Source organism: Amphiura filiformis, chromosome 10, assembly GCF_039555335.1.
Source record: "Amphiura filiformis chromosome 10, Afil_fr2py, whole genome shotgun sequence".
Lineage (NCBI taxonomy): Eukaryota > Metazoa > Echinodermata > Ophiuroidea > Amphilepidida > Amphiuridae > Amphiura > Amphiura filiformis.
In genome coordinates this window covers 56,501,006-56,525,492 of record NC_092637.1, presented here as the reverse complement: position 1 = coordinate 56,525,492, position 24,487 = coordinate 56,501,006, and the positions used below count along the sequence as shown (strand labels likewise).

Genomic DNA, 24,487 nt, shown 5'->3' with positions numbered 1-24,487 from the left:
TATTTTTTTTTTTTGGCAAGTGGTTACCCGATTTGGTGTATTCGGTAAAATAATTATTCATTCCTTGCCTGTGCTCTATTGTATATGATCTAAACAATAACATAATCATAGTGCTATATTTGGCTCGTGCACGACCTTTAAGGATAGAATACAATAAGGGACAATTTTCCCTTCAAGTACACATCGCAGATTTAGCAATTAAGGTCAGAATGAAAGCCATTTTAGAGGATGATTAAAGTATCATCCTCAATTTATGAGCCCTTTAATCTGACAATTTGTAATGTATTTAATACACATCCATACAGGTTGTTTGCGGAAATCCCGACATTTTAAGGGCTGGGTTACTAACGTTTGGACAGTGTTCTTTTGTGGGACATGAGAGCACATGTCGAATTCCATTCTGAATACGAAGAATGTCCTTGTCAAATAATTCTGATTTTTTGAAATTCGCGATATTATACACAATTATGGCAAATGGTAAAAAAATGATATTTGTGATATTAACTAAAAAAAATTAAAAATGTTGGTATTTATGCAGCGGCTTTCACATGCAAGGGCAAATGTACCAAGGCGCTTTACATTTATTCCGCTGACGTTATAATATGTCAGCTGCCATACAATGCCCAAAGCATGTTCATACCCTTGGGCGGCGGTCTATGGACAATATTCATAACAGCTCCCCATTACCCCCCTGGGTAGAAAGAGGCAAGTGAGGTAAAGTGCCTTGCCCAAGAGCACAACACGGTGGCATAATGATGTGTACTTAAAGTGTATATAGCTGGGATGAAAAGTCGACGATTAATTGAAAAGTCTGACCTTTCGTATATTAAAAGATATGGATTTTTTTCACCAAAAGACCTAATTTTTTGGTGTTTTGGGGGGAAAATCCATTTCCTCAATACAAAAGGTCAAAATTGATCGTCGGTTTTTCATCACAGCTACATACACTATAATATCATTAGAGTTAGAAAGTTTACTTCGAGGACTGTTAAATATCAAAAAAATTTAAAATATCAAATTTTCAACAACAACAACACACGTATTCAGAATTTAATTCACTTTGTCTCATGTGCTCTCATGTCCCACAAAAATTATTGTCGAAACGTTCATACCAGAGCCCTTAAAAAGTGTAATGGTATAAACCAAGAAATCTGAAGATTATTTCTCGAGGATTTACTGAATATAAACAATACATTAGTAAATTACGCGGTGAAGAAAATATGTCCACGGTTCTCGGGCTGTCGTACGTGACTCTCAAAAGAAAGAAAGAAAATAATAATGATAATAATAATAATAATACATATTCATAGCCTAAAATGTGTAATGTTGGTGTTAACATGCGTATATTTATACGCAAACATGATTCTTATATACAAATGTGTACACTTAGCATTTTAATAATATTCGCACATGCTGCATTTTATATATTCAGCAGCGCCCTCTGTTGCTTGCAAGTTGAGCGGTTTGCGAAAAAATAGCTGAACCATGGGGTTTGGCTATAAAATATAAATATTTGAAACCATAGAATATGGAAACTATTAGTTAAAAAGAACCACTAACCGCGAAATGCATTTGCTCGCGGGCAACTCAACCCAAACCTCCACGTGGTGTCGGATGGATAACGCAAACTTGGGCTCTGGGGAACAGGCTTGGATGCGAGGAAGTCAAGCTAGCGGAGGATCATGCAAAGTATTTTGACCACGTTTTAGCCCTTCCTCGGCTGACCCAGCCTGGTGTGGCTCTGACGAGACACCGTTTGGTTTTTACCACGTCGACAAAGAAATAAATTTGGATTCATCGTACGAGCATGTAGAGCATGAGGTATACAACGAGCTAGGCATGAAGAAGATAGAAATAACTAAGATGCAGTGAAGCAGATAATTACGTATTGTGACTGAATGGAGAGATACAGGTGCAACTTGACAACTGGTACTGGCGCAAGTGAGTTCTGACGCAAATAACCTCAGTAGGCCCATTCCATGTCAACTCCAGGGATGTGCACCGCAGCACCTCTTCAATTTTTTCTTTTCTGTGTGGTGGTAGATATTGATGAGAAAGTAAAATCCTGAAAATTTGAGCTGCATACTCCATTTCGTTTTCCCGTGGCATCAATTTGAAATTTAGGGGGGTCAGCGTAAAAAATGTGTCGCAACGCGAAAGACGATGTTTGGAGGTCCATAAATGTATAAAGGGAACCCTTTAAAACTTTGAAAAGTATGAAACATGGAGTACTTTTTGGTGTAGAATTCAAATCTGCTATCAGAAAACTTGTAACTCCTTTACTTTAAAAGATATAGGGCCCTCTAAATGCTCAACTTCGTCCAACCAGGACCAACCAAAGGGGTCAGAACTCCAAAAAAAAATAATTTTAATGTATTTTTTTTTGCCAGTCAGAGCCCCCCCAAAGTTGGACATTACTCTTATCAATATTGAGCATATTTGAGGGCACATTTATCTGAGATATTACCCAAGGAAAACCAGTTTTTTTAGATTTAACCCCCCTGAAAACCAATGTCAGACAATTTGCCCCACCATCAACTTCAGCTATGTTTATAATATGTTCTTGGACAACATTTCTAGAGATATTGGACCTCCAAACGGGGTCTTGATTCGCGTTCAACACATTTTTAGGTTTGCCTTCTCCATAAGTTTACAAATCAAAAATGATACACTATGGGAAAACAAAATGGAGTATGAAGCTCAAATTTTCAGGATTTTACTTTCTCATCAATATCTACCACCACACAGAAAAAAAAAAATTGAAGAGGTGCTGTGGTGCACATCCCTGGAGTTGACATGAATGGGCCAGTAGTTGAAAGCGCCATACAAATCAACAAAAAACAAAAACAACAACAACAACAAAACCGCGAAATGTGGATATCCAACAAGCTTAAACTATAAATTAGCCCCCGATAGAGGGCAGGGCTTGGAGAATGAGGGAAATTATGGAGTAAAAAGTACAAATATGGATATCCAACAAGCTTAAACAATAAATTAGACCACGATAGAGGGCAGGGCTTGAAGAATGAGGGAAATCAAGGGGTAAAAAGTTAATAAAGTAGGGTTAGGGTTAGGGTTAGGGTTAGGGTTGGGGTTAGGGTTAGGGTTAGGGTTTAAGGGTTAGGGTGTAGGGTTTAGGATTACGGTTATGGTTAATAATAATAATAATAATGATAATAATAATGATAATAATAATAATAATAATAATAATAATAATAATAATAATAATAATAATAATAATAATAATAATGAAAATAATAATAATAATAATAATAATAATAATAATGATGATAATAATGATAATAATAATAATAATAATAATAATAATAATAATAATAGTTATAATCATTAACCAGTTTTACCTCCAATGACCCCTAGATGACCATTTTCCTCACATCTGTTGATAACATTAATGTCTATGCACACAATTGGAGTTTGTCCCATTGAAGGTCCCAGAGGCCCCAAAAGATATGACCTTGTAAAAAATTATAAGTTTCATTTTGGCTTAGTGTATAATGGTTTGTTTTTTCAAAACCTTCCAAAATTCTAATGAACCCGGTGATCGGCTGCACAGGGGACAGCTTCCCCCTTCACTTCCTCTTCGCTAAGTAACTGTTTACAAACCTTTCTGTCTTTTCTTGTCTTATTTAGAGCCTAGCGATGGTGAAGTCCGTCTTGTTGGTGGCCAGGATACAAATGAGGGCAGAGTGGAAGTATTTTATGATGGCAGATGGGGTACAGTGTGTGCTGACTCGTGGGACGATGATGACGCAATGGTAGTCTGCCGTCAACTTTCTTTTCGATCTAGTGATGCAAGAGGTGTTAATATCAGTGCTGAGTTCGGCCAGGGTAATGGACCAGTATGGCTGGATGGTGCAAGCTGTTCAGGATCAGAAAGCAGATTAGATGAATGTAGTCATAATGGATGGGGAAATAACAACTGCAGTGGTCAAGATGCGGGGGTCATTTGCAACGATGGTATGTACTAATTACATCATGGGTAGCACGTGATTACAGACACATTGTCAAATTTATTGTTCACGTGACATATCGTCGGTCGCATCAGTTGTCTACATCTATGGCACGATTTAGGATAAGAAAAATCTGCTCTGTTTTTAAACAGAGAGGTAAACAGAGAGGATGCTGCCCTTTAACGGTGGAGCTACATATTTCACTTTCTGCTCTGTTTTTCGCCCTGTTTTTGAAATATAGCACCAGATTTCATATTCCACTCTGCTTTTGAAAACGTAGCCACAGATTTCATATTTCACGTTCCGCTCTGTTTTTGAAATATAACCACATATTTCAAATACAGAGCGGCAAACAGAGAGGATGCTGCCCTCTAACTGTGGAGCTACATATTTCACATTCTGCTCTGTTTTTTCGCTCTGATTTTGAAATATAGCCACAGATTTCATATTTCATATTCCGCTCTGTTTTTCGCTCTGTTTTTGAAATATAACCACAGATTTCATATACAGAGCGGTAAACAGAGAGGATGCTGCCCTCTAACGGTGGAGCTACATATTTCACATTCTGCTCTGTTTTTGAAATATAGCCACATATTTCACATTCTGCAATTCCACTCAGACTTTCGCTCTGTTTTTTTTTAAATAGAGCGACATATTTGACTTTCTGCTCTGTTTTTCGCTCTGTTTTTGAAATATAACCACATATTTCAAATACAGAGCGGTAAACAGAGAGGACGCTGCACTCTAACGGTGGGGCTTCATATTTCACATTCTGCTCTGTTTTTGAAATAGCACCAGATTTCATATTCCACTCTGATTTTCGCTCTGATTTTGAAAACATAGCCACAGATTTCATATTTCACATTCCGCTCTGTTTTTCGCTCTATTTTTTAGCCACATACATGTATTTCACATTCTGCAATTCCACTCAGATGTTTGCTCTGTTTTTGAAATAGAGCCACATACTATAATAAGTATTTCACTTTCTGCTCTGTTTTTTGCTCTGTTTTTGAAATATAGCACCAGATTTCATATTCCACTCTGTTTTTCGCTCTGATTTTGAAAACGTAGCCACAGATTTCATATTTCACATTCCGCTCTGTTTTTTTCGCTCTGTTTTTGAAATATTATAACCACATATTTCAAATACAGAGCGGTAAACAGATAGGATGCTGCCCTCTAACGGTGGAGCTACATATATCACATTCTGCTCTGTTTTTCGCTCTATTTTTGAAATACAGCCATATATTTTATATTCTGCAATATTTTTTAAATATATAGCACCATATTTCATATTCCACTTGCTCTGAATTTGAAATATAGCCACAGATTTCATATTTCACATTCCGCTCTGTTTTTGAAATATAACCACAGATTTCATATACAGAGCGGTAAACAGAGAGGATGCCGCCCTCTCACGGCGGAGCTACATATTTCACATTCTGCTCTGTTTTTCGCTCTATTTTTTAAATATAGCACCAGATTTCAAATTCCACTCTGTTTTTCGCTCTGATTTTGAAAACATAGCCACAGATTTCATATTTCACATTCTGCTCTGTTTTTCGCTCTATTTTTGAAATACAGCCATATATTTTATATTCTGCAATATTTTTGAAATATATAGCACCATATTTCATATTCCACTTGCTCTGAATTTGAAATATAGCCACAGATTTCATATTTCACATTCCGCTCTGTTTTTGAAATATAACCACAGATTTCATATACAGAGCGGTAAACAGAGAGGATGCTGCCCTCTCACGCCGGAGCTACATATTTCACGTTCTGCTCTGTTTTTCGCTCTATTTGTGACCGTTCACGGCGAATGAGCCGTAAATTCCTCCCCCGGTCAATTTTGTTTTATTTCGTGTTTAGAAAATAAACATCATAAACTTAAAAATGGTATATCATTTGACTTCAAACGATATCCAGAAGCGGGGTTATGGTTTATTAAACTTTGCTCCTTCAACAAAATTATAGCTTTCTTCGTTTCTACATGTGTCTGTTTTTCCACATTGCTGGCAATAAATATCAAACAGTCATAATTGGCGGTCATTTCAAATCATCCCCCAAGTCAACGAGGTTTAAGAAAGTTCTCTCATTGTTAACTGTTGGTTATGCATACCTGTACATAATACAATGCCTAGTAACCCACCACTTGAACAGGATTTAGCCAAAGCAAACGAAGACCAGAGCTATTAAAGGTTCTATAGCCATCTAAGGTAGAAGCTTATTATCCACTTCAACAATATGATTATTGATTAGTATTTGACTATTAAAATGAGATCGATGTCGGGCCAGCTTAAGTTACCGATGGATACGACCGTCGTACACATTTTACACCGTAGCTCATAATACAATTTAGGGAATTTATGGCTCATTTGTGCTGCCGGGTCACATTTTTGAAATATAGCCACAGATTCATATTTCACATTCCGCTCTGTTTTTCGCTTTGCTTTAAAAAAAATATAACCACACATTTCGTATACAGAGCGGTAAACAGAGAGGACGCTGCACTCTAACGGTGGGGCTTCATATTTCACATTCTGCTCTGTTTTTCGCTCTGTTTTTGAAATATAGCACCGGATTTCATATTCCACTCTGTTTTTCGCTCTGTTTTTTTTAAGTATTTCACTTTCTGCTCTGTTTTCGCTCTGTTATTGAAATATAGCACCATATTTCATATTTCACTCTGTTTTTTGCTCCGATTTTGAAATATAGCCACAGATTTCAAATTTAAAATGCCGCTCTGTTTTTGAAATTTAACCACAAATTTCATATTCTGCTCTGTTTTTTCGCTTCGTTTTTTAAATATAGCCACAGATTTCATATTTTGCAATGCCGCTCTGTTTTTCGCTCTGTTTTTGAAATATAACCACATATTTCATATTCTGCTATGTTTTTCGCTTCCTTTTTGAAATATAGCCACAGATTTCATATTTCACATTCCGCTCTGTTTTTGAAATATAGAGCATATTTCACATTCTGCTCTGTTTTTGAAATATAGCCAAATATTTCACATTCTGCAATTCCACTCTGTTTACGCTGTTTTTGAAATATAGCCACATGTTTCACATTCTGCTCTGTTTTTCGCTCTGTTTTTGAAATATAGCCACAGATTTTAAATTCTGCTCTATTTTTCGATCTGTTTTTTGAAATATAGCCACATATTTCACATTCTGCAATGTTAAATACAATCACAGATTTCACATCCTGCTGTTTTTCGCTGTGTTTTTTAAATATTTTCAAAAAAACGTTCTATCATGAAATGTTAGGACGCACTTATATTATTTGGCTAAATCAAATTTAACAACTAGATATAAATAGCGTTCTCATTTTGCACACAAAAATACAGTTTATAGAATAAATAATACCACAGAAAAATCTATGTTAAAAAGAGATGGATATATGTAAATATTAGTGTGATAGTTGTTGGTATTCTCCAGGTCTAGAATTTAACATTATAAGACTCATTTTATGTCAACGGAGGGGGGAACAGTCATACGAGGAAAATACTCTGTGCTTTAGAACTCATCAAACTCAATCACAGAAGGACTTATATATCTATATGTTTTGCATGTTCATGTCCAGTTAGTACTCATGTCTTTTATTTTTGTAGGTGGAATGTAAATGAACGGCATGGAAGTCTCATTTTTAAACAGGAAATCACAACCAAAACAGATGCATTTAAAAACTCAATGCTTGTTTCCTTTCCAGCAATATGGTCAAATATAAATAATGATATTAGGAATTCACTTGTCACGTGCACATTTATCACATTTAAAAAACAACTCAGGCTTTTTTTAAACAACATCTCATAGCTTCAACTTCTCTCACAAAAATATTTTTCATCACTGTAGCCATTTTTGTCTTGTCTCTTGTGTTAAATTGTATATAACTTATGTATAAACTTATTTTGAGGTTTGGTGAGTAGGGGGCACTGCGCCTTTTGGCGACAGTGCTTTCCTGTGCTTTTCAGTGCTCCCTGGTAGCTCAGGAGGCCTCCTCTATGTTTTTTTTTTCTGCTGTTGATGTTTGTTGCCAAATGAATAAAACAAATAAATAAATAAATAAATAAATAAATAATAAAAATAATATTTTGTTACAAAATAAATGATCACATCAAACAACAGTGATATAGGCCTATACATTGATACTGTCCTGTGTCTCCTTGATACTCGGTCACTGAAACGGTCATGACACACAGTCATGTCTAGCCTTTGTTCGGACGGGCCGGGTGGGAGGGTGGGGGTAGTATGATGACAAACCCACTCTTGTATGAAAACGCATGCACAATGTGTGGCTTGGTATGCTTGCTGTTTTATTGTGAGAAGCAAATACGTAATAGTTGTGCCTCAAATATCTGAAAAGATATCTCTAGAGGTGAATTTTAGCGCTTGATGGTGCGTTTACATTTTTCACGTGATCCCGTCTGTACAAATGTAATTATTGACCTGATGGTGATGCTGTGCAATGCCAATTAAAAAACTCTTTACACACCCAAGTATGTCCTTGTACTCTGAGCATTATTAACGACATCCGCAAGTTTACGTGGTCAAAGAATAATGTAACATGGAAAAAAAGTGGCATGATCGACGGGAATTATACAAATGAAAATGATTTTTCACCAAGTTCGCCGTCGCAAATAATAAAGGAGGGGGATTTATGGGTGGGAGGGTAATCTGGGGGACGACAGGGTGTCTTTCCCTCGAGTTGCTGAGAGTTTTAAAAATCACTCACTTTGGGGACACGTTTTACCTCAAGTAGTTGCGGAGATTAATTTTAGACCGTGGGTGTTGGAGGTTGTCAGGAGAGGTCGATTTACATGAACCATTATGTGGGGGGAAGGGCTCATACCACAGACAAAAAAAATGCGCACAAGTCCTCTGGCAAAGCCACCCAAATGATACGCTTTCATGAAACTTCTGAAAACAAAGTGCGCGCGGAGTTCCAACTACAAATATCATGTCAATAATCTAAGGTAAATGACCAGTTTTCCACTGATCATTGGGATTATTGTGTCAAAATGTGTTTCTTTGAGCTTTGAGGAAAATAGCTGCCTTTTATTATTTATAAGACTTTTAAGGGGGTACTACACCCCTGCCCAATTTTGTGCCTATTTTTGTATTTTTCTCAAAAATTATAGCGCATTGATGACAAGTAAGATATGTATATTATAGGGGCAAGGACTACAACTACTGCACAGGAAATTTTATTTCAGTACAGACAACAGTTGTGGAGTTACAGTCAAAAATGAGGAAAACCACTATTTGATCAATAAATCAATAACTACTTGCCTTGAGTTGCTGAATTTTCAGTGCAGTAGTTGTAGTCCTTGCCCCTATAATATACATATCTTACTTGTCACCAATGCGCTATAATTTTGAGAAAATGCAAAAATTGGCACAAAATTGGGCACAAAGGGGTGTAGTACCCCTTAAGGGATCTAAAATGAGCGTTTATTGCGTTTCGACAGTATTTTTTGTGGGACATGAGAGCACCTCAGACCTATCGAATTGCATTCTGAATACGAAGCATGTCTTTCTGATATCAAATAATTTTCATTTTTGAAAATCACAATATAATACAAATTTTATGACAAATTTTAAAAATTTGATATTTTTCAAATTTTTGATATATAACAGTCCTCGAAGTAAATTATTTAAATCTAATGATATATTAATAAAGTGTATGTAGCAGGGAGGAAAAGCCGACGGTCAATTGAACATTTTGACCTTTCATATTGAAGATATGGATTTTTTCCCAAAAGACCTAATTTTTTTTAGTGTTTTGGGAAAAAAAATCCATATCTTCAATATGAAAGGTCAAAATGTTCAATTGATCGTCGGCTTTTCATCCCACCTACATACACTTTAAGTATAAATCATCAGATTTATAAAGTTTACTTCAAGTACTGTTAAATATCAAAAATATCAATTTTAATGATTTGCCATAAAATGTGTAATAAATTGCGAATTTCAAAAATCAAAATTATTTGATATCAGAATGACATTCTTCGTATTCAGAATGCAATTCGATATTGTCTGATGTGCTCTAATGTCCCAAAATAAATACTGTCCAAACGTTCATACCCCACCCTTAACAACAATTAAAGTGAATTTTGGTCATTGAGCCAGAGGGTTGTCAAGTGAAGTCAATTGGCTACATACTCTTGGAGTACAATAAACAGGGAAATAAGAATTACGCATCACACACTAGCGCAACTAAACATGAATATACAAATGGAAACATGACATGCACAGGCAGATATACCAGAGTAAAAACTCCGGACATATCAGTGGTTGTGATCACATGCGCTAGTTGGATCTCGTGCGTTAGTAGTGTGTAATGTTTGAATGTTCCCTTGTTCCAGTGTATGGTGCGTAAGCCTCGTCCCTTGTTTGTATTCGCTATCGTAGTCCGACGTCACTTCCTGCCGAGGTCACAGCTACTTCCTTAGTGATGGATCACGCGGTTTGCATGACAACGCTATATACACTGTACTGAACGAAGCGACACGAAACAGTCAATAAATCACCTCTGAATTCAACATTTTAGATTCCCGATTGAAAGCCCAACATTGGCTGATGTTATGCATATAATGTTTCCACACTAGTGAAAGTCATGATTGCAATTTTTTTCGCTTCCCAAGTCACGGTAAACCAGAGTAAATAAACGTTGGTGTTGATGAGGAGATCAGAGCATCGCCATTGGTTTGTATGTAAAATTTGTAATATCGACTCACCAAAACACCGTTGATGTTCATCCTTTTAAAAGTTTTAGTCATTTCTTATGGGTTTCACTGCCTTACCAGCTTTTGCAAGATGTTTTTTCCTTTGCAATCATGAGGTTGCGGGTCTTAAATATGACTGGTAATTAATAATTTTGATCTTTTGATGAGTAAAAAATACGGTCAAAGACGCCATATCGCCCACAGTGAGAAGCAATACGGGAAATTCCCGGGAGGGGTGATTGTTAACGTATGCCGACTGGCTTGTGTAACCATGCGTATGATTTGTCCAGTTGCAATGCATATCGTCGGTCTGGCCAATCGCGACGGTTGTTTAGTCATGCAAAGATCGTTAAAAATGTAGTTTGACTTGTTGGCTGTTTTGAACAGGTGCAACGAATTTCATGAAAATATGTGTTAAATACTATTATATTATATTAATTAATGAAAAAATCCATGAAAATCATCTTACTTTTTAAAAAAAAAATAAAGAAATTAATGATAGAATAAATAAATAATAAATCAATCCAAAGATTCCCTTCACATTAATTTTATTTGTTTTCTGTTACCGGTAACCTTTTTGTGATAAACTAGCATCATTTATTTATTTATTTTGATATGTATTTATCATTTGATTAATATTAATTAATTATTTAATTTATTTATTTATTGTTTTCTGTTACCAGTATTTACTTATTTATTTTTGTTATTTATTTATTTATTTATTTGTTATTTATTTATTTATTTATTTGTTATTTATTTATTTATTTGTTATTTATTTATTTCTTTATTTCTTTCTTTCTTTCTTTCTTTCTTTCTTTCTTTCTTTCTTTCTTTCTTTCTTTATTTGTTTATTTATTTATTTAGATATTTATTAATTGGCTGATTGATTGATTAATTCATCCATTTATTTATTCACTATCTATTTATTTATATAATTATTTATTATTTATTTATTTATTTATTTATTTGTTTTTATTTATTTATTTATTTATTTATTTATTTTTGTATTATACTAACTATAGTTTTTTAGACAACGAGGAGAAAAAATAAAGGAAGGAAAGGGGGGAACAGCTTACGTGAGAAACTTGTACATATGTGACCCGGCAGCATAAATGAGCCGTAAATTCCCTAAATTGTATTCTGAGATACGGTGTAAAATGTGTACGAAGGTCATATTCATCGGTAACTTAAGCTGGGCCGACATCCGTCTCATTTCGATAGTCAAAAACTAATCAATAATCCTATTGTTGAAGTGGATAATAAGCTTCTACCTTAGATGGCTATAGAACTTTTAATAGCTCTGGTCTTTGTTTGCTTATATTGCTAAATCCTGTTCAAGTGGTGGGTTACCAGGCATTGTATTTTGTACAGGTATGCATAACCAACAATTAACAATGGGAGAACTTTCTTAAACCTCGTTGACTTGGGGATGATTTGTAATGACCGCCAATTATGACTGTTTGATTTTTATTGCCAACAATGTGGAAAAAGGGACACATGTAAAAACGTAAAAAGCTATAATTTTGTTGAAGGAGCAAAGTTTAACAAACCATAACCCCGCTTCTGGATATCGTTTGAAGTCAAATGATATACCATTTTTAAGTTTATGATGTTTATTTTTAAACACGAAATAAAACAAAATTGACCGGGGAGGAATTTACGGCTCATTCGCCGTGGACGGTCACATATGGTGTATAATATCGAAATGTAATAGCCAAGCAGCCAGCTGACTTTTCAATCAAAGACTGGCCTTTGATTGGTACATGCTGATGAATCAGCTGTGTAATTAAAACGTGGTACTCCCCGCCTTGTACATGTGATTTGTGAATGCAAACAAAAAAATGCCGTGGATCGGTGATAGAAACACCAAATTACACCTCTGCATCTACGCCAAAACTGAATTTCAATAGATAATGTCCCATTTCTATGTAGGTACGGGAACTTGTTTACATTTATGTTTATTACTTTTGTGAGCAAAGACGTTCGCTTGATCAGAAATCCCATGCTGCCAAGTAAAATAATAGTACACACGACAGAAACCAAACGAATGCGACCGTAATTTGTCGATAAACATGGCTAAACTGATATAGAAACTCATCTTATCTTTCTTTTGGCTTTCTTTTACTTTGCTTATTATTTTGCCACAATCAGGACCCGATTAATGATCTTAATGGAGGAAAAAAACGTGATAAAATTCACGTCAATTTCCTCTCGTCTAACAGTTTTTGTGTAGTATTCGACGAAATACTGCATGATCAAAACATTGATACCGCCATAGTGGTTCTGCATGGAAGCGTGACCTAGTCGCTATGGTAACGCTCCAAGGTCACCAATATGACGTCATGACTATGATAGCGAATTACAATAAACTTTCTGATCACATGAAACTTCGATAACTTACTACATCGAAAAATTCGTTAGGAAGCAGCGTGCGGTATTAGGAGGAATTAGTAGCAAAGCAACACGTAAAATATCTAAAAGAGTTGTTGCTAGCAAACGTCAGATAAACATTCATACTTCTGGAAGTACCTTCATACTTTTGGAAGTATGGCGTTTTATTATTTTGGTTCTGCTGGTAAATTATGGATTCAAGAGGGAAGGTGTTTGTTGTGATCACATCCACCAAGTTTGGTGAAAGTCCTACGATCTATCTTTAGCTGACCTCAAATGACCTAGACTGACCTTGAACATATTCGAGTCTCAATGGTAATCACATCTACTTATTAGTTTTACGACAACATGACAATCTACACTGAGTTGAACTTGACCTGACCATGAACATTTCGGCGCTTACATCCACTAAGTTTGATGTAAATCCCACAGATAATCAATTAATGGGAACACACACTCTTAAACAAACCAAACATGAACTCTGTCAACTCTAATTTTAGCTCCCAAACTTCAAAAAGTTTTCAAATGCGCCATTGGGTATAGATAATGCAAAATCACATTCAGATTTCGTGATATATCAAAAATAATACATGTTTGACAAATTCACAATGCTTATCAACAGTAGCGTAGCTAAGATGTTTTTCAGAGGAGAGCAAGGTGACTACAGTCATGGACAAAAGTTTGGAATATTTTTATTTGTGTATCAAATGCAGTTTTCAATCATATTAGAAACATATTTATTGTTCTGGAGAAGTGCTCAGTTGAATTTAATTGAAAGATATGAATGTCCTTTGATGTTTACATCACACAGTTTGTCAATTAAACAAAGAATTACCTGATGAAGCGCATTACAATGGAAGGATCACACAACCGCAACACTTTTTGGCGGTCTCTTTGTATCACAAAATGAGATTAAAGACACTAGCAAACTTTATTGTTTAAACAAAAACTTGACCTCTCACTGTGATATGTTCAGATAAGTCTCTTGCTTGAGAAAATATTTGGTGTGTCCACCCCTTGCCAGCTCAAGGTCATTTACACGACGTGACATTCCCTGGACCAGGTTTGTCAAGGTCCCTTGGGGAATATCTCGCCAGCAAGCAATGAGGGCGTGTCTAAGTTCCTGAAGGGTGATTGGTTGGTTGTCCATGTTACCTATCCTGTAGGATACTTCTGCCCATAAGGTCTCTATAGAGTTCCAATACAGGCTCAAAGCCGACCAGTCCAGGTATTCTACATTCTCATTTTCAAGGAATTCCCTCCCGCGTAAGGCTCTGTGTGCCGTGGTGTTGTCATCTTTGATTATGAAATTGTTACCGAAGTCTCTTCTTGTGAACGGAAGCATAACTGTATCAAGAACATGCAGGGATTGGTCCTGGTTCATGTGTCCTTCTAGCATTTAGTGGTGTGATTTCGAACTACTGTGGAATGCTCCCCATACTGTGATTCCACCACCATCTCCCTGGACTCTAGTAAGGATACAATCCTCAAGTAGGGCTTGACCAACCTGTCTTCGGACCTTGAATCGGGCATCTTGTCTGTAGAGAAGGAGCCGGGCCTCTTCACTGAAGATCGCATTATGCCTATGGCCTGCTGTCAAATCCCTATGTCTCTGTGGCAAAAGCAAGCGCGCATGCCGATGTCTTTGCAGAAGTATCGGCTTTCTTATTGGTCGTCTTGCGCGAAAACCTGCACTAACCAGTCTATTGTTCACAAGTTTCCTGGTAACAGGCGAGTTTATGGACCTCAGCCATTCTGTTCGTAGTCGCGATGCAGACTTCGTGCAGCCATTGCGGCAAAGTCTGAGGATAGATCGTGCTTCCCTGGCGGTTGTCTTTCGTGGCCGACCCGACCTTGGTCTAGGTGTAGAAGTTCCGGTCTCTCGACGTCTCTTCAAAATTCTGAAAGCGGCACCAATATCCTTCTGTTTATAGCCGCGATTACGTAAGTTCATGACGCGGGCGTATAAATCTGCGCTCAACCCGTACCTCATAATCACATATATCGTATACAATAGAAAGATGCAACAAAGTAAAGCTGGTTTCTTCACATCGTAATGCAAAAGCCAATGTAACCTTATGAATCATATTGCTAAAATAACTGCGAAAAGTATGACCGATGGTTCATTGGTCAGGCATAAGAAGCCATTGTCCTACATTAGGTATTGTGTGATATGGAATGGTACCTAAGACCTTGGCAGACACCCGTGATCCATTTTGCATGACTGCCGGGTCATTGATGGTAAGAAATCTGCCTTTAAAAACAGGCCTATGCAAAAAAATAAAAATATTCCAAACTTTTGTCCATGACTGTATTAGGGGGTGGGGCAAAATTTGACGAAAATGATATTTTCAAATATGGTCAAAACGGCCTAAAAATCTAAAAATAAATCCGGCGGCCAGCATCCCACAATGAGGTAAGAGTGAGGGAAAATGTTCCACAGGGAGAGCTCTCTCCCCACCCCACATCCCCTCTTTGCTACGGCACTGCTTATCAAACCTTTCTGGCTTCTCTCGCCTTATTTAGATTATGATGGTCAAGTCCGTCTTGTTGGTGGCAACAATACGAATGAAGGCAGAGTGGAAGTATTTCATAATAGCAGATGGGGTACAGTGTGTGGTGACTCGTGGGATGATGATGATGCAATGGTAGTTTGTCGTCAACTTGGATTTCCATCTGATGGTGCAAGAGGTGTTATCAGTACCCTGAGTCAGTTTCTTTACACCAGTGCTGAGTTTGGTCAGGGTACTGGACCAGTATGGCTGGATGATGTAAGCTGTTCAGGATCAGAAAGCAGATTAGATGAATGCAGTTATAATGGATGGGGAAATAGCAACTGCAATGGTCAAGATGCGGGGGTCATTTGCAACGATGGTATGTACTATGTACTATAAATTAGATTATATATGGGTAGTGTCACATTGTTAAGAAATGCAAATTTTTAGAGTAAGGTAAAGGTCCATATAGTGAACTCATATTTGTTTGATCAGCGAGCACTTTTGTTGAACACCGAATAAATGACAAGACGCTTTGTCCCCGGGGTCTTTGTCATTTAACGAAGCAAATTACCGACAGTTCGAACTGACTCTAACAGTGGAAAAATAGTATTGCACTAAATTTATCGCGTTTCAATCAACAGAATAGTCTGATGTACCATCCTCCTTCGTTGTAACCCTCTTTGGTGATTGCAGCTATTATTAAGGCACCACTCCTAGTTTGACACTGTAGCGCCATCCGTGCTCCGATAAGTACGGGTGGATTTTCTACTATTTCATGGGGATGCAATTGATTGTATTGAGCGTAATAATGAGCATTTTCATAGTGTTATTGTTTATTATTCAAAAAAGATAACACTATGTGCATATTAAGGTAAGATGAAAAGAGCCGTCGATATCTGAATTGAGGGCGCTATAGGACCAAATTAGACGCTGAGCCTATTTATTTATTTATTTATTTATTTCTTATTTAACCTGGGGTGACCAATCAATGCACTGGCACTGTTCTCCCTTGGTTCCCAGGTTCCCTTGGTTCTCCCTTGGTTCCCAGCCTAAAATGATACACGAGCCGTAACCCAGCAAACACAAAAATGTTTTTAAAATATACATTTGGTTTTGCTTTAGATATAAACGTTTTAATAACATTTTAAATGTCGGGTTATATAAAGATCATGGAAACGGTTTAAAACGTTTTGTATGAAAACACCCTACAACAATATTTTTTTAATGTTTTCAAAATGTTTTAGTATTTTTTTTTTTTTTTGCAAACATGTTTTGCCAAATATTTTGTTAACACATAAATAACATTATGTTGGAATATTTACAGTAGGTTATCAACAAATGTATTTGAATGTTATAAAAACGTTTTATACCCTTTACATGTCCTTTATATAACCCGACATTTAAACGTTATATGGCAACCTTTTCTAGCCTTTCACGAATGATGTCGAAAACGTTTTGTGTTTGCATGGGACCTCCTATATATTATATGTCATAGCGTTAACGATATGGTTATTATTATTACCACTAATTATAAATTCTCGTGTTTTGCAGGTGAAGGGAAAGTAGTCACACCGTTATACAAAAACTATGTCTTCAGCATATCTTGCTTGAAATACTGTTCTTACCCTGCACACGTGTTTATCACCACGTCATCACGCGCACCAATCTTTACGGCTTTGTCAATAATTGACTACCGTGGCATCCCTGGGTATGAAATTCGTTACAACAATATCACCAGAGACAATCCTGCCTCCATTCGCCTTCCTTCAACAGTAAGCAACAATTACGTGGTTATTTACCCTCAGGAGCAAATGCGTCCGTTATATAAAACCTTAATTGTGAGGGCCTCAGATGACGTATCAGTGTACGTAATGAATAACTGGTATGCGCAAGGAGACGCATTTACTGTGCTACCAACGACACACTTAGGTACGCGATACTATATCGCATCATACACAGCCACAGATACAAACTACCCAGCGTTCATCAGTATCTCATCGATCTCTTCCGATACGTCTATTAACATTACAACACCTGGAGGGGAACTTCGTCAAATCATGCTAAAACAATTTGAAAGCTTTCGGTTCAATGGGGGCGACTATGAGGATCTTTCAGGAACCCGTGTGCAAAGTGATAAACCAATTGCTGTGTTATCAGGGACTTTTGGAAAAGTACCTACCGATGTAAATCATGAAGATGGTTTACTGGAGCAATTACCACCGGTACATAATTGGGGGTACAGTTTTATTTTGACTCCATTTCTAAGTGTAAATTCTGGATATGTGTACAGAGTATACACTTCGATCCATTCAGCTACATTACAAATGGCTGACGGTAATATTACACGAATTGCATCCGAGTCTTTTCACGAAGAAGATGTCAAAGGAGACACCATTGTGACATTTACATCAGACCAACCCATTATGGTGGTACAGTACATGAAAGGTTATTCTGCACACGTGGAGACTGGCCTTAGATGTTGTCGCGGTAATCCATCTATGCTAATCGTACCACCAACTGTCTCGTTCACCAACATTGTCACATTCCTATCTTTTCAATTTGCGTCATGCAAATCATGCAATGACAATCATTACACGAGTGTTATAATAGCATGCGTCTACGTTGACAAAGTTTTCCTAGATGAGTCACCTATGATGGAAATCAACTCCATAAATGTCCTTAAAACTCCCGACCAAGCAATGTGTTGTTTGCGCACCAATGTGTCTGCTGGACCTCATACCGTATCTCATACCAATCCCATGGCAAAATTCTATGTTACTGTGTATGGTATGCATCACTTTAACGCAAAATCGTACGCATTTGCAGCCATAGGATTTGAAACAGCAGGTGAGTTATCGGTAGTGGGGTATGTATATGATTAACACAATATTGTATGGCATAGATGAGATTCACTTTTACCAGGGAAAATACCCAACAAGAAAATGTGTCCTTATAACAAGAAATATGTGACGTGTCATGTCAAATGGAGACACTTTTGGGCAGGTTATCAATTTTGAGGTTTTTACATATATATCTTAAATAAAGATATATTGTGCTCTACCAGGTCGTTTTCCCCAATTAAATCGGACATTCCCAAACGAAGATATCGAGTTTGAAAATGTCTCAAAAAATACAAGATGCCAGTTATATTCCGGTCTGAAACTATCAGACAATATTTTTAATATTAATAACATCACAAATTCGCAACAAACTGAAATGGTGAAAAAATCACCCCGGATTTTTGGCTATTTCTCCATTTACGATTCTGCCCAAAAGTGTCTCATTTTGACATGACACGTCACATATGTCTTTTCTACAATTGATGTGATCAGTAAACAATTTTGTTTTCTTAATGTTTGCAGGTAATGTATTTTAAATTGGCTCCAATTTGCCTCAAGCAAGTTTGAGGCTGTGATTGACTACTGTATTATCAAATTCGGGAAACTCCTAAAAAACATGCATGAGGGAATAACCCGTGGTATCATTATGATAATCCTCTTTTTTAAATAAGATTATATTAGTTTCGAAGAATGCTTCAGATATCATAACGTAATGAGTGCATAATATTATTATGGATAGAAAATTGCGACTGGATATTACATCAGAGACTCATCTGGAACTTTATGGAGCTTGTGATTTTAGTGCTAATTAAAATATAAAGCAAAACAAGAACAGGACTTGTCAATTTGTTGGTTGAAATATTTCTGAACATTAATGTTAACAAGTTCTTACATAGTATATAGTATGTAAAGAAAGGTGCACTTACACAATAATTTTTTATTTATTAAATTAAACGTTTCTTAAGATAGAACACGGGGAATATGTCTTAGAGAAAAGCAAATGCGTCGTGTTGAACACACACATACAACCCCACCCCTACCCACCCGATATACACACCACGAAGCACACTCCACCACACACTCACCCCCACTTACATATATGTCATGTACACAAACAATACAGCACGTATTCAAATTAATGACTAATTTATTTTCATCATGTAGCCAATGGCTGTGCTTCTGCCCCTTGTCAACACGGAGGGATATGTACAGCTGAAGTCAGTGGATACGCGTGTGCCTGTGTGGATGGATATGAAGGTGTCAACTGTGAAATAGGTAAGATCAAAATGATCTTGAATACTGTTAATTAATTAATTACTGAAGCGACGCCGCATATTTCATATTTCTACTGGACGACGAGTACCGCGATGATATTGAAACAAATTCATCAGGTTTGGTAATGAACGAATTAAGAGAGTTTTTCTTTTGTCAAAACCAGTTTGAAGAAAACTTACTAGTTTTTCTTGCTGACAGTTTCGTCAGTGAGCCACTGACTTTATCAAAGCTTGGTGTTGTTGTGATGATCCAACAGCTGTCATTGTCCTTAATTTGCAGATCGATTCATTCCTAGCTCATTTTGGTAAATCTGCCATTGTATTTTTTTCATAGTGTGTGAATATTCTTCTATTCAATCATTGTCTGACCCGTTAGCTCATTCGGTAGAGCGTGCGCCTTGATTGATTCAGGGTACTGGTTCAAATCTTGATCCTTGACCCAATTTTATGTGAAGAAGCGTCAATAAATGTTTATGTCCCCATTTTTGGAATGAATATTATGATTCGTTTTTATTGTTGTTGTTTTTATTTTTTTTATCATTTTTTCGATAAATAGTAACTACGAAACATAATTCCAAACAACAACGAAAACCGCGGTGGAACCAAATTTGCTACACCTGGTACCTATCAATGCGCGGATATGATAAATCCTATACGTCCTCAATGTTTCAAATTGTGTAACTATACAAAGTATATTATTTACTTTATTGATTTATTCATTATAATAGCTCAGCTGTTTTTGCTTTTTTTTTCATTTTATTAGTAGGATCGAACCCAAGAAGACCAGACACTCAAGAATATCCATCAGACCATGGTAGGTAAGATCAGACCAAGAAGTGGTTGCGTTACTCCGTGGTATCACAGTCAAGCAATTTTTGTATAGCGATCATTATGATCCAGGTTCAAAACTTAATAGTTAAGTCTTGATATAGTCCATATAATGATAATCGCTTTACACGTAACCGAAGACTGAGCTATAATGAAACATCCCCGTGGAGCAGTTTCAGACAAAAGCTTGGGATTATTAGGGCAGATGTTATCTTTTGAATCCTTTCATAACCACTGAAGCATAGTCAAAGACACTCGAGCGAATTGAAAGACTTGTCGCTCGCGACAAATGAATCTGGGTGCAAACATGTATAGAGAAGTCGGTACGAATTTGATATGTGAGGGTTTTATGGGTTTTATACTATTTAATAAAAACCGACGAACTTAACAATAATAATAATAATTAATATTGCTTTTATATAATTTCAGGGAAGAACCCATTATACCATAGTAGTTACTCTTCATATTAATTGTTAAATACAAGAGCAACAAAGCAAAATGAAATGAAAAGAGATAAAACTAACAGAGAAACAAAGAATCGTGAAAACAGACACAAACAAATAAAATAAAAAACGATAAAGATAAAATCAAGAGAATAGAGAAAAAAAATACCTAAACAAATAAACATAAACAGATTTTAAACAAAAAGAGATACTATTTCCCCAAATCAGAAAAAAAAACATTGAGAGACATTCTAAAGCAAATTTGTCAGAAATTTCTGCATGGGAGACACCATCTAAAGTTCCCTCTATCCTCGTCTGATGCTCTGCTAACTGGGCCACTACGTAACAGCTGAATGATTACCACATTATCATGAATGTCGTTGTTTGACCTTGGTCATAGTTGTGATGCGATCAAGCAACATCAGTCGGAACTCGGAAATATTGATTTTGAGATAACGCCAAAGAAAGCGAATTTTTCCTTTTGTTTTCTTTTGTTTTGGAAACTCTTTAATTGCTCATATCTGGTTGTTCAAATTCAATGGGGTTTTCTGCAAAATGCAGCTTTGCAAATGATGTTTACTATCCTATAGGAAACTGAAAATTTAATATTTCTGAGTTCCGAATGATTTGGCTCGTCCTCGCAGGTTTTTCTCCGGGTGCTCCGGTTTTCCTCCTGCATCTAAAATCGGACCTCTTCCCATATCCCTGTCCCATCATATCCGGATGGCGTCCCTTAAATTTAGTAGCCTCTGAGCACTATTGGGATTAGCCTGGCTTCGGCCGAATGTTATAAATATAATAAACATGCTGATATCAAGAATAACGTCCAGGGTACAGGAAACTTCACAATGATATTTTGGGCCACACATTCATAATTATTTCAAGAACTGTGTTGAGCAATCAAATTCTCAGTTTGCAGACAATTAACTGATCCGTTGTAGTATGGCCGTTGGACATTTTGACCCGGAAAAAAATGGTAAAAAGCTCTGGTTTTGCACCAGAGCAGCAGAATGCATCATAGAACATCATATCCAAAATCCCAGAAAATCCCCCATGGGGAAATCTTTTTATCCAAGATGGCCGCCAAATTGGCCGCCACAACATATAATTAGCTGTATCTTAGCTTCTGAAGTAGATATGGTGATGATTTTAGTGTCTTTAAATAGCTTTAAGAGGTCAGAGAATTCAAATTTGTAAAAATCTAACACACTGATGTCTCCATTTACATTGGAATATAATATGGCCGCCAAAATGGCCGCCACCGCATATGATTAGACATATATCCGCTTCTGAAGCAGATATGTTGATGATTTTAGTGTCCTTGAATATATTGCAGAGGTCAAAGAATTCAAATTTGTACTTATCTAAAACACTGATGTCTTCATTTACTCATGAATCCAAGATGGCTGCCAAAATGGCCACCGCCACATAATATAATTAGTATAGTTTGGCTTCTGAACAACGATTTTTTTCTCTTTTCGACAGCCATGGTGTTACTGCCTCTGGTTTATTGAAAATACATACAACAAAAATACACACGGGCTTTAGATGACACAATCACACTGTAATCAAAGATGGCCCTCAATATGGCTAAAATTAAACATGATTTGCTGGATATCTCAGCTTCTGATGATTTCAATCACTGAATGTAGGTTTTAGATGTCGCAGAACTCAATATTGCAATTACTTAAAACACTGAAGTGTCCAGTCGCAATATAATCTAAAATAGCTGCCACCACATGTGATTATCTATATCTCAGCTTCAAAGTAGCTGTCTTTATCTTCATTTGCAAGCAGGGGTGTCTATTCTTCCATTATTCTTTACCAAACTTACCAAAGAAGGAGGGAATAATTTTACCACTTGCATAATTTGGGGAAGAATTTTGTATTTTGAAAAAGAAAACAAATATACTACCTTAAAGGGGATTCAAGGAAGATTAAAATAAAATGAATTTGCAGAACAAAAACTGAGCATGTATTATAAATATGAAGATGGGGATATTTTGGGAATAAAATAAATGGTCATTTATGTATTAATAGCCCGACAGTGTCTACTCTTAAGTGTCATTAGGGGAAGAATTATAATCCATATCATCAGCATACCTGTAGTCAGTTCTTTGGCTTTCACTTATCTCCTTTCAAAAACATTGATTTGAAGAAACCATGACACGCCTTGGCATAAAACAGAGAAGAGTTGGGATCAGTAATTCTTCACTGCCTGGGCAAAAGTGTTGATACTCTTCTAGGTCATGCACACAAAGATCTAGGGAGCTGGTTTATGCTTTGCATAATACGAACATTTTCTTTTCAGTAAGGACACCTGACTATCCAGGGCAGCATTATGGCTCTAAGGGAAGACAGAACCACCAATTAGCTCCATGAAATAAACATGTCAAAGTTTTTCTTCCTTTTAAACCTAAGCTTCAGATCAAAATCCTTGATTATCCTCTATGCAATAGTTCAGTGGCAATGTCCAAACTGTGCCATGATACTAATATCTACAGAAGAATTTTAATTAGGATGACTTATCAGTTTTCAACCAGGGGTTTGAGTCAACACACATAAAGAGAGATGAAAAATCATGAAAACAGCTAGCACAAAGCTCAAATTTGGGAATATTCTACACTCTTGTACAGAGCAAGTGTACAAAAAAAGAGCTGATATCTTCATTTACCCCTGTTAAATAATACAGAACCTCGATGTGTTTGACTATCCAAGTTTGTTCCCTTTGAACCTTTAGTCCTTAGATGCAATATTTTCGTGTTCAGGCTGTGCCAGGAATTTTATGTTTATAGGGAAGACAGAATAGAACAACTCACAATTAGCTAAAATATGGTAACAGTTGTATACAAAAAGTTTATGGGTCTGACAATTACCTATACTTAGTCGCAGAAGGGAAGGAACAAGAAACAAGAGGGAAAAGTATGGAACATGCCTAGATAGCATCACACCATAAATTTTTCCCTTTTGGGTGCATTTCAAGCTTGGGGGAAGGATGTGGCCACAGTCCGATAGCGTGAGGAAATATATTTTTTTGGAAGAATAGACAACCCTGTCTGCAAGTATAATCACTTCAGCGTTTTGACAATTGTCTCCTTTAAGTCATTTTTTTTTGCGGCAGGACATCCGTTATTTCAACAAGGATTCCTGAAGGATAGTTTACATTTGAATTGTACAAACTTAAGCAAACTTTGTAGTTGTGACTCCTCTTCTGAAACATTTGGACATAGAAAGACAAGTTTCTTGAAGAAGAAAAAGCAATCCGAAATGTTACAGCAGCTATAATCCTTGATGAGCGATCCTGAGGTGACAGCAGAACAGATTGGTGCCGCTGGCATCGGGTTATTTGTTGTCTTCTATGGTCATGATGGTGGCAGAGAAAAAGATTCTTTAAACAGTCTACGGTTTGCTAAATTCATGGCAAATAAAACATCACTTGATCCACAAAACCTTCACCAGCTGAAAGAGCAGTGTATTTTTACATTTTCACATTTTGCCAAAATACTGAG

The 24,487-nt window shown here is 36.6% G+C and overlaps 1 protein-coding gene across 1 annotated transcript in view; it reads left to right on the top strand.

Moving 5' to 3' along the window:
• Positions 1-467: 467 nt before the first annotated feature.
• Positions 468-24,487, top strand: part of LOC140161994 (uncharacterized) — a 39,801-nt gene continuing 15,781 nt past the window's right edge. The window contains exons 1-6 of the mRNA XM_072185285.1: positions 468-477; positions 3,652-3,978; positions 15,622-15,969; positions 17,145-18,440; positions 19,598-19,708; positions 20,471-20,521. Of these exons, the coding sequence (XP_072041386.1) occupies positions 468-477; positions 3,652-3,978; positions 15,622-15,969; positions 17,145-18,440; positions 19,598-19,708; positions 20,471-20,521 (2,143 nt within the window). The remainder of the gene's footprint in view (positions 478-3,651; positions 3,979-15,621; positions 15,970-17,144; positions 18,441-19,597; positions 19,709-20,470; positions 20,522-24,487) is intronic.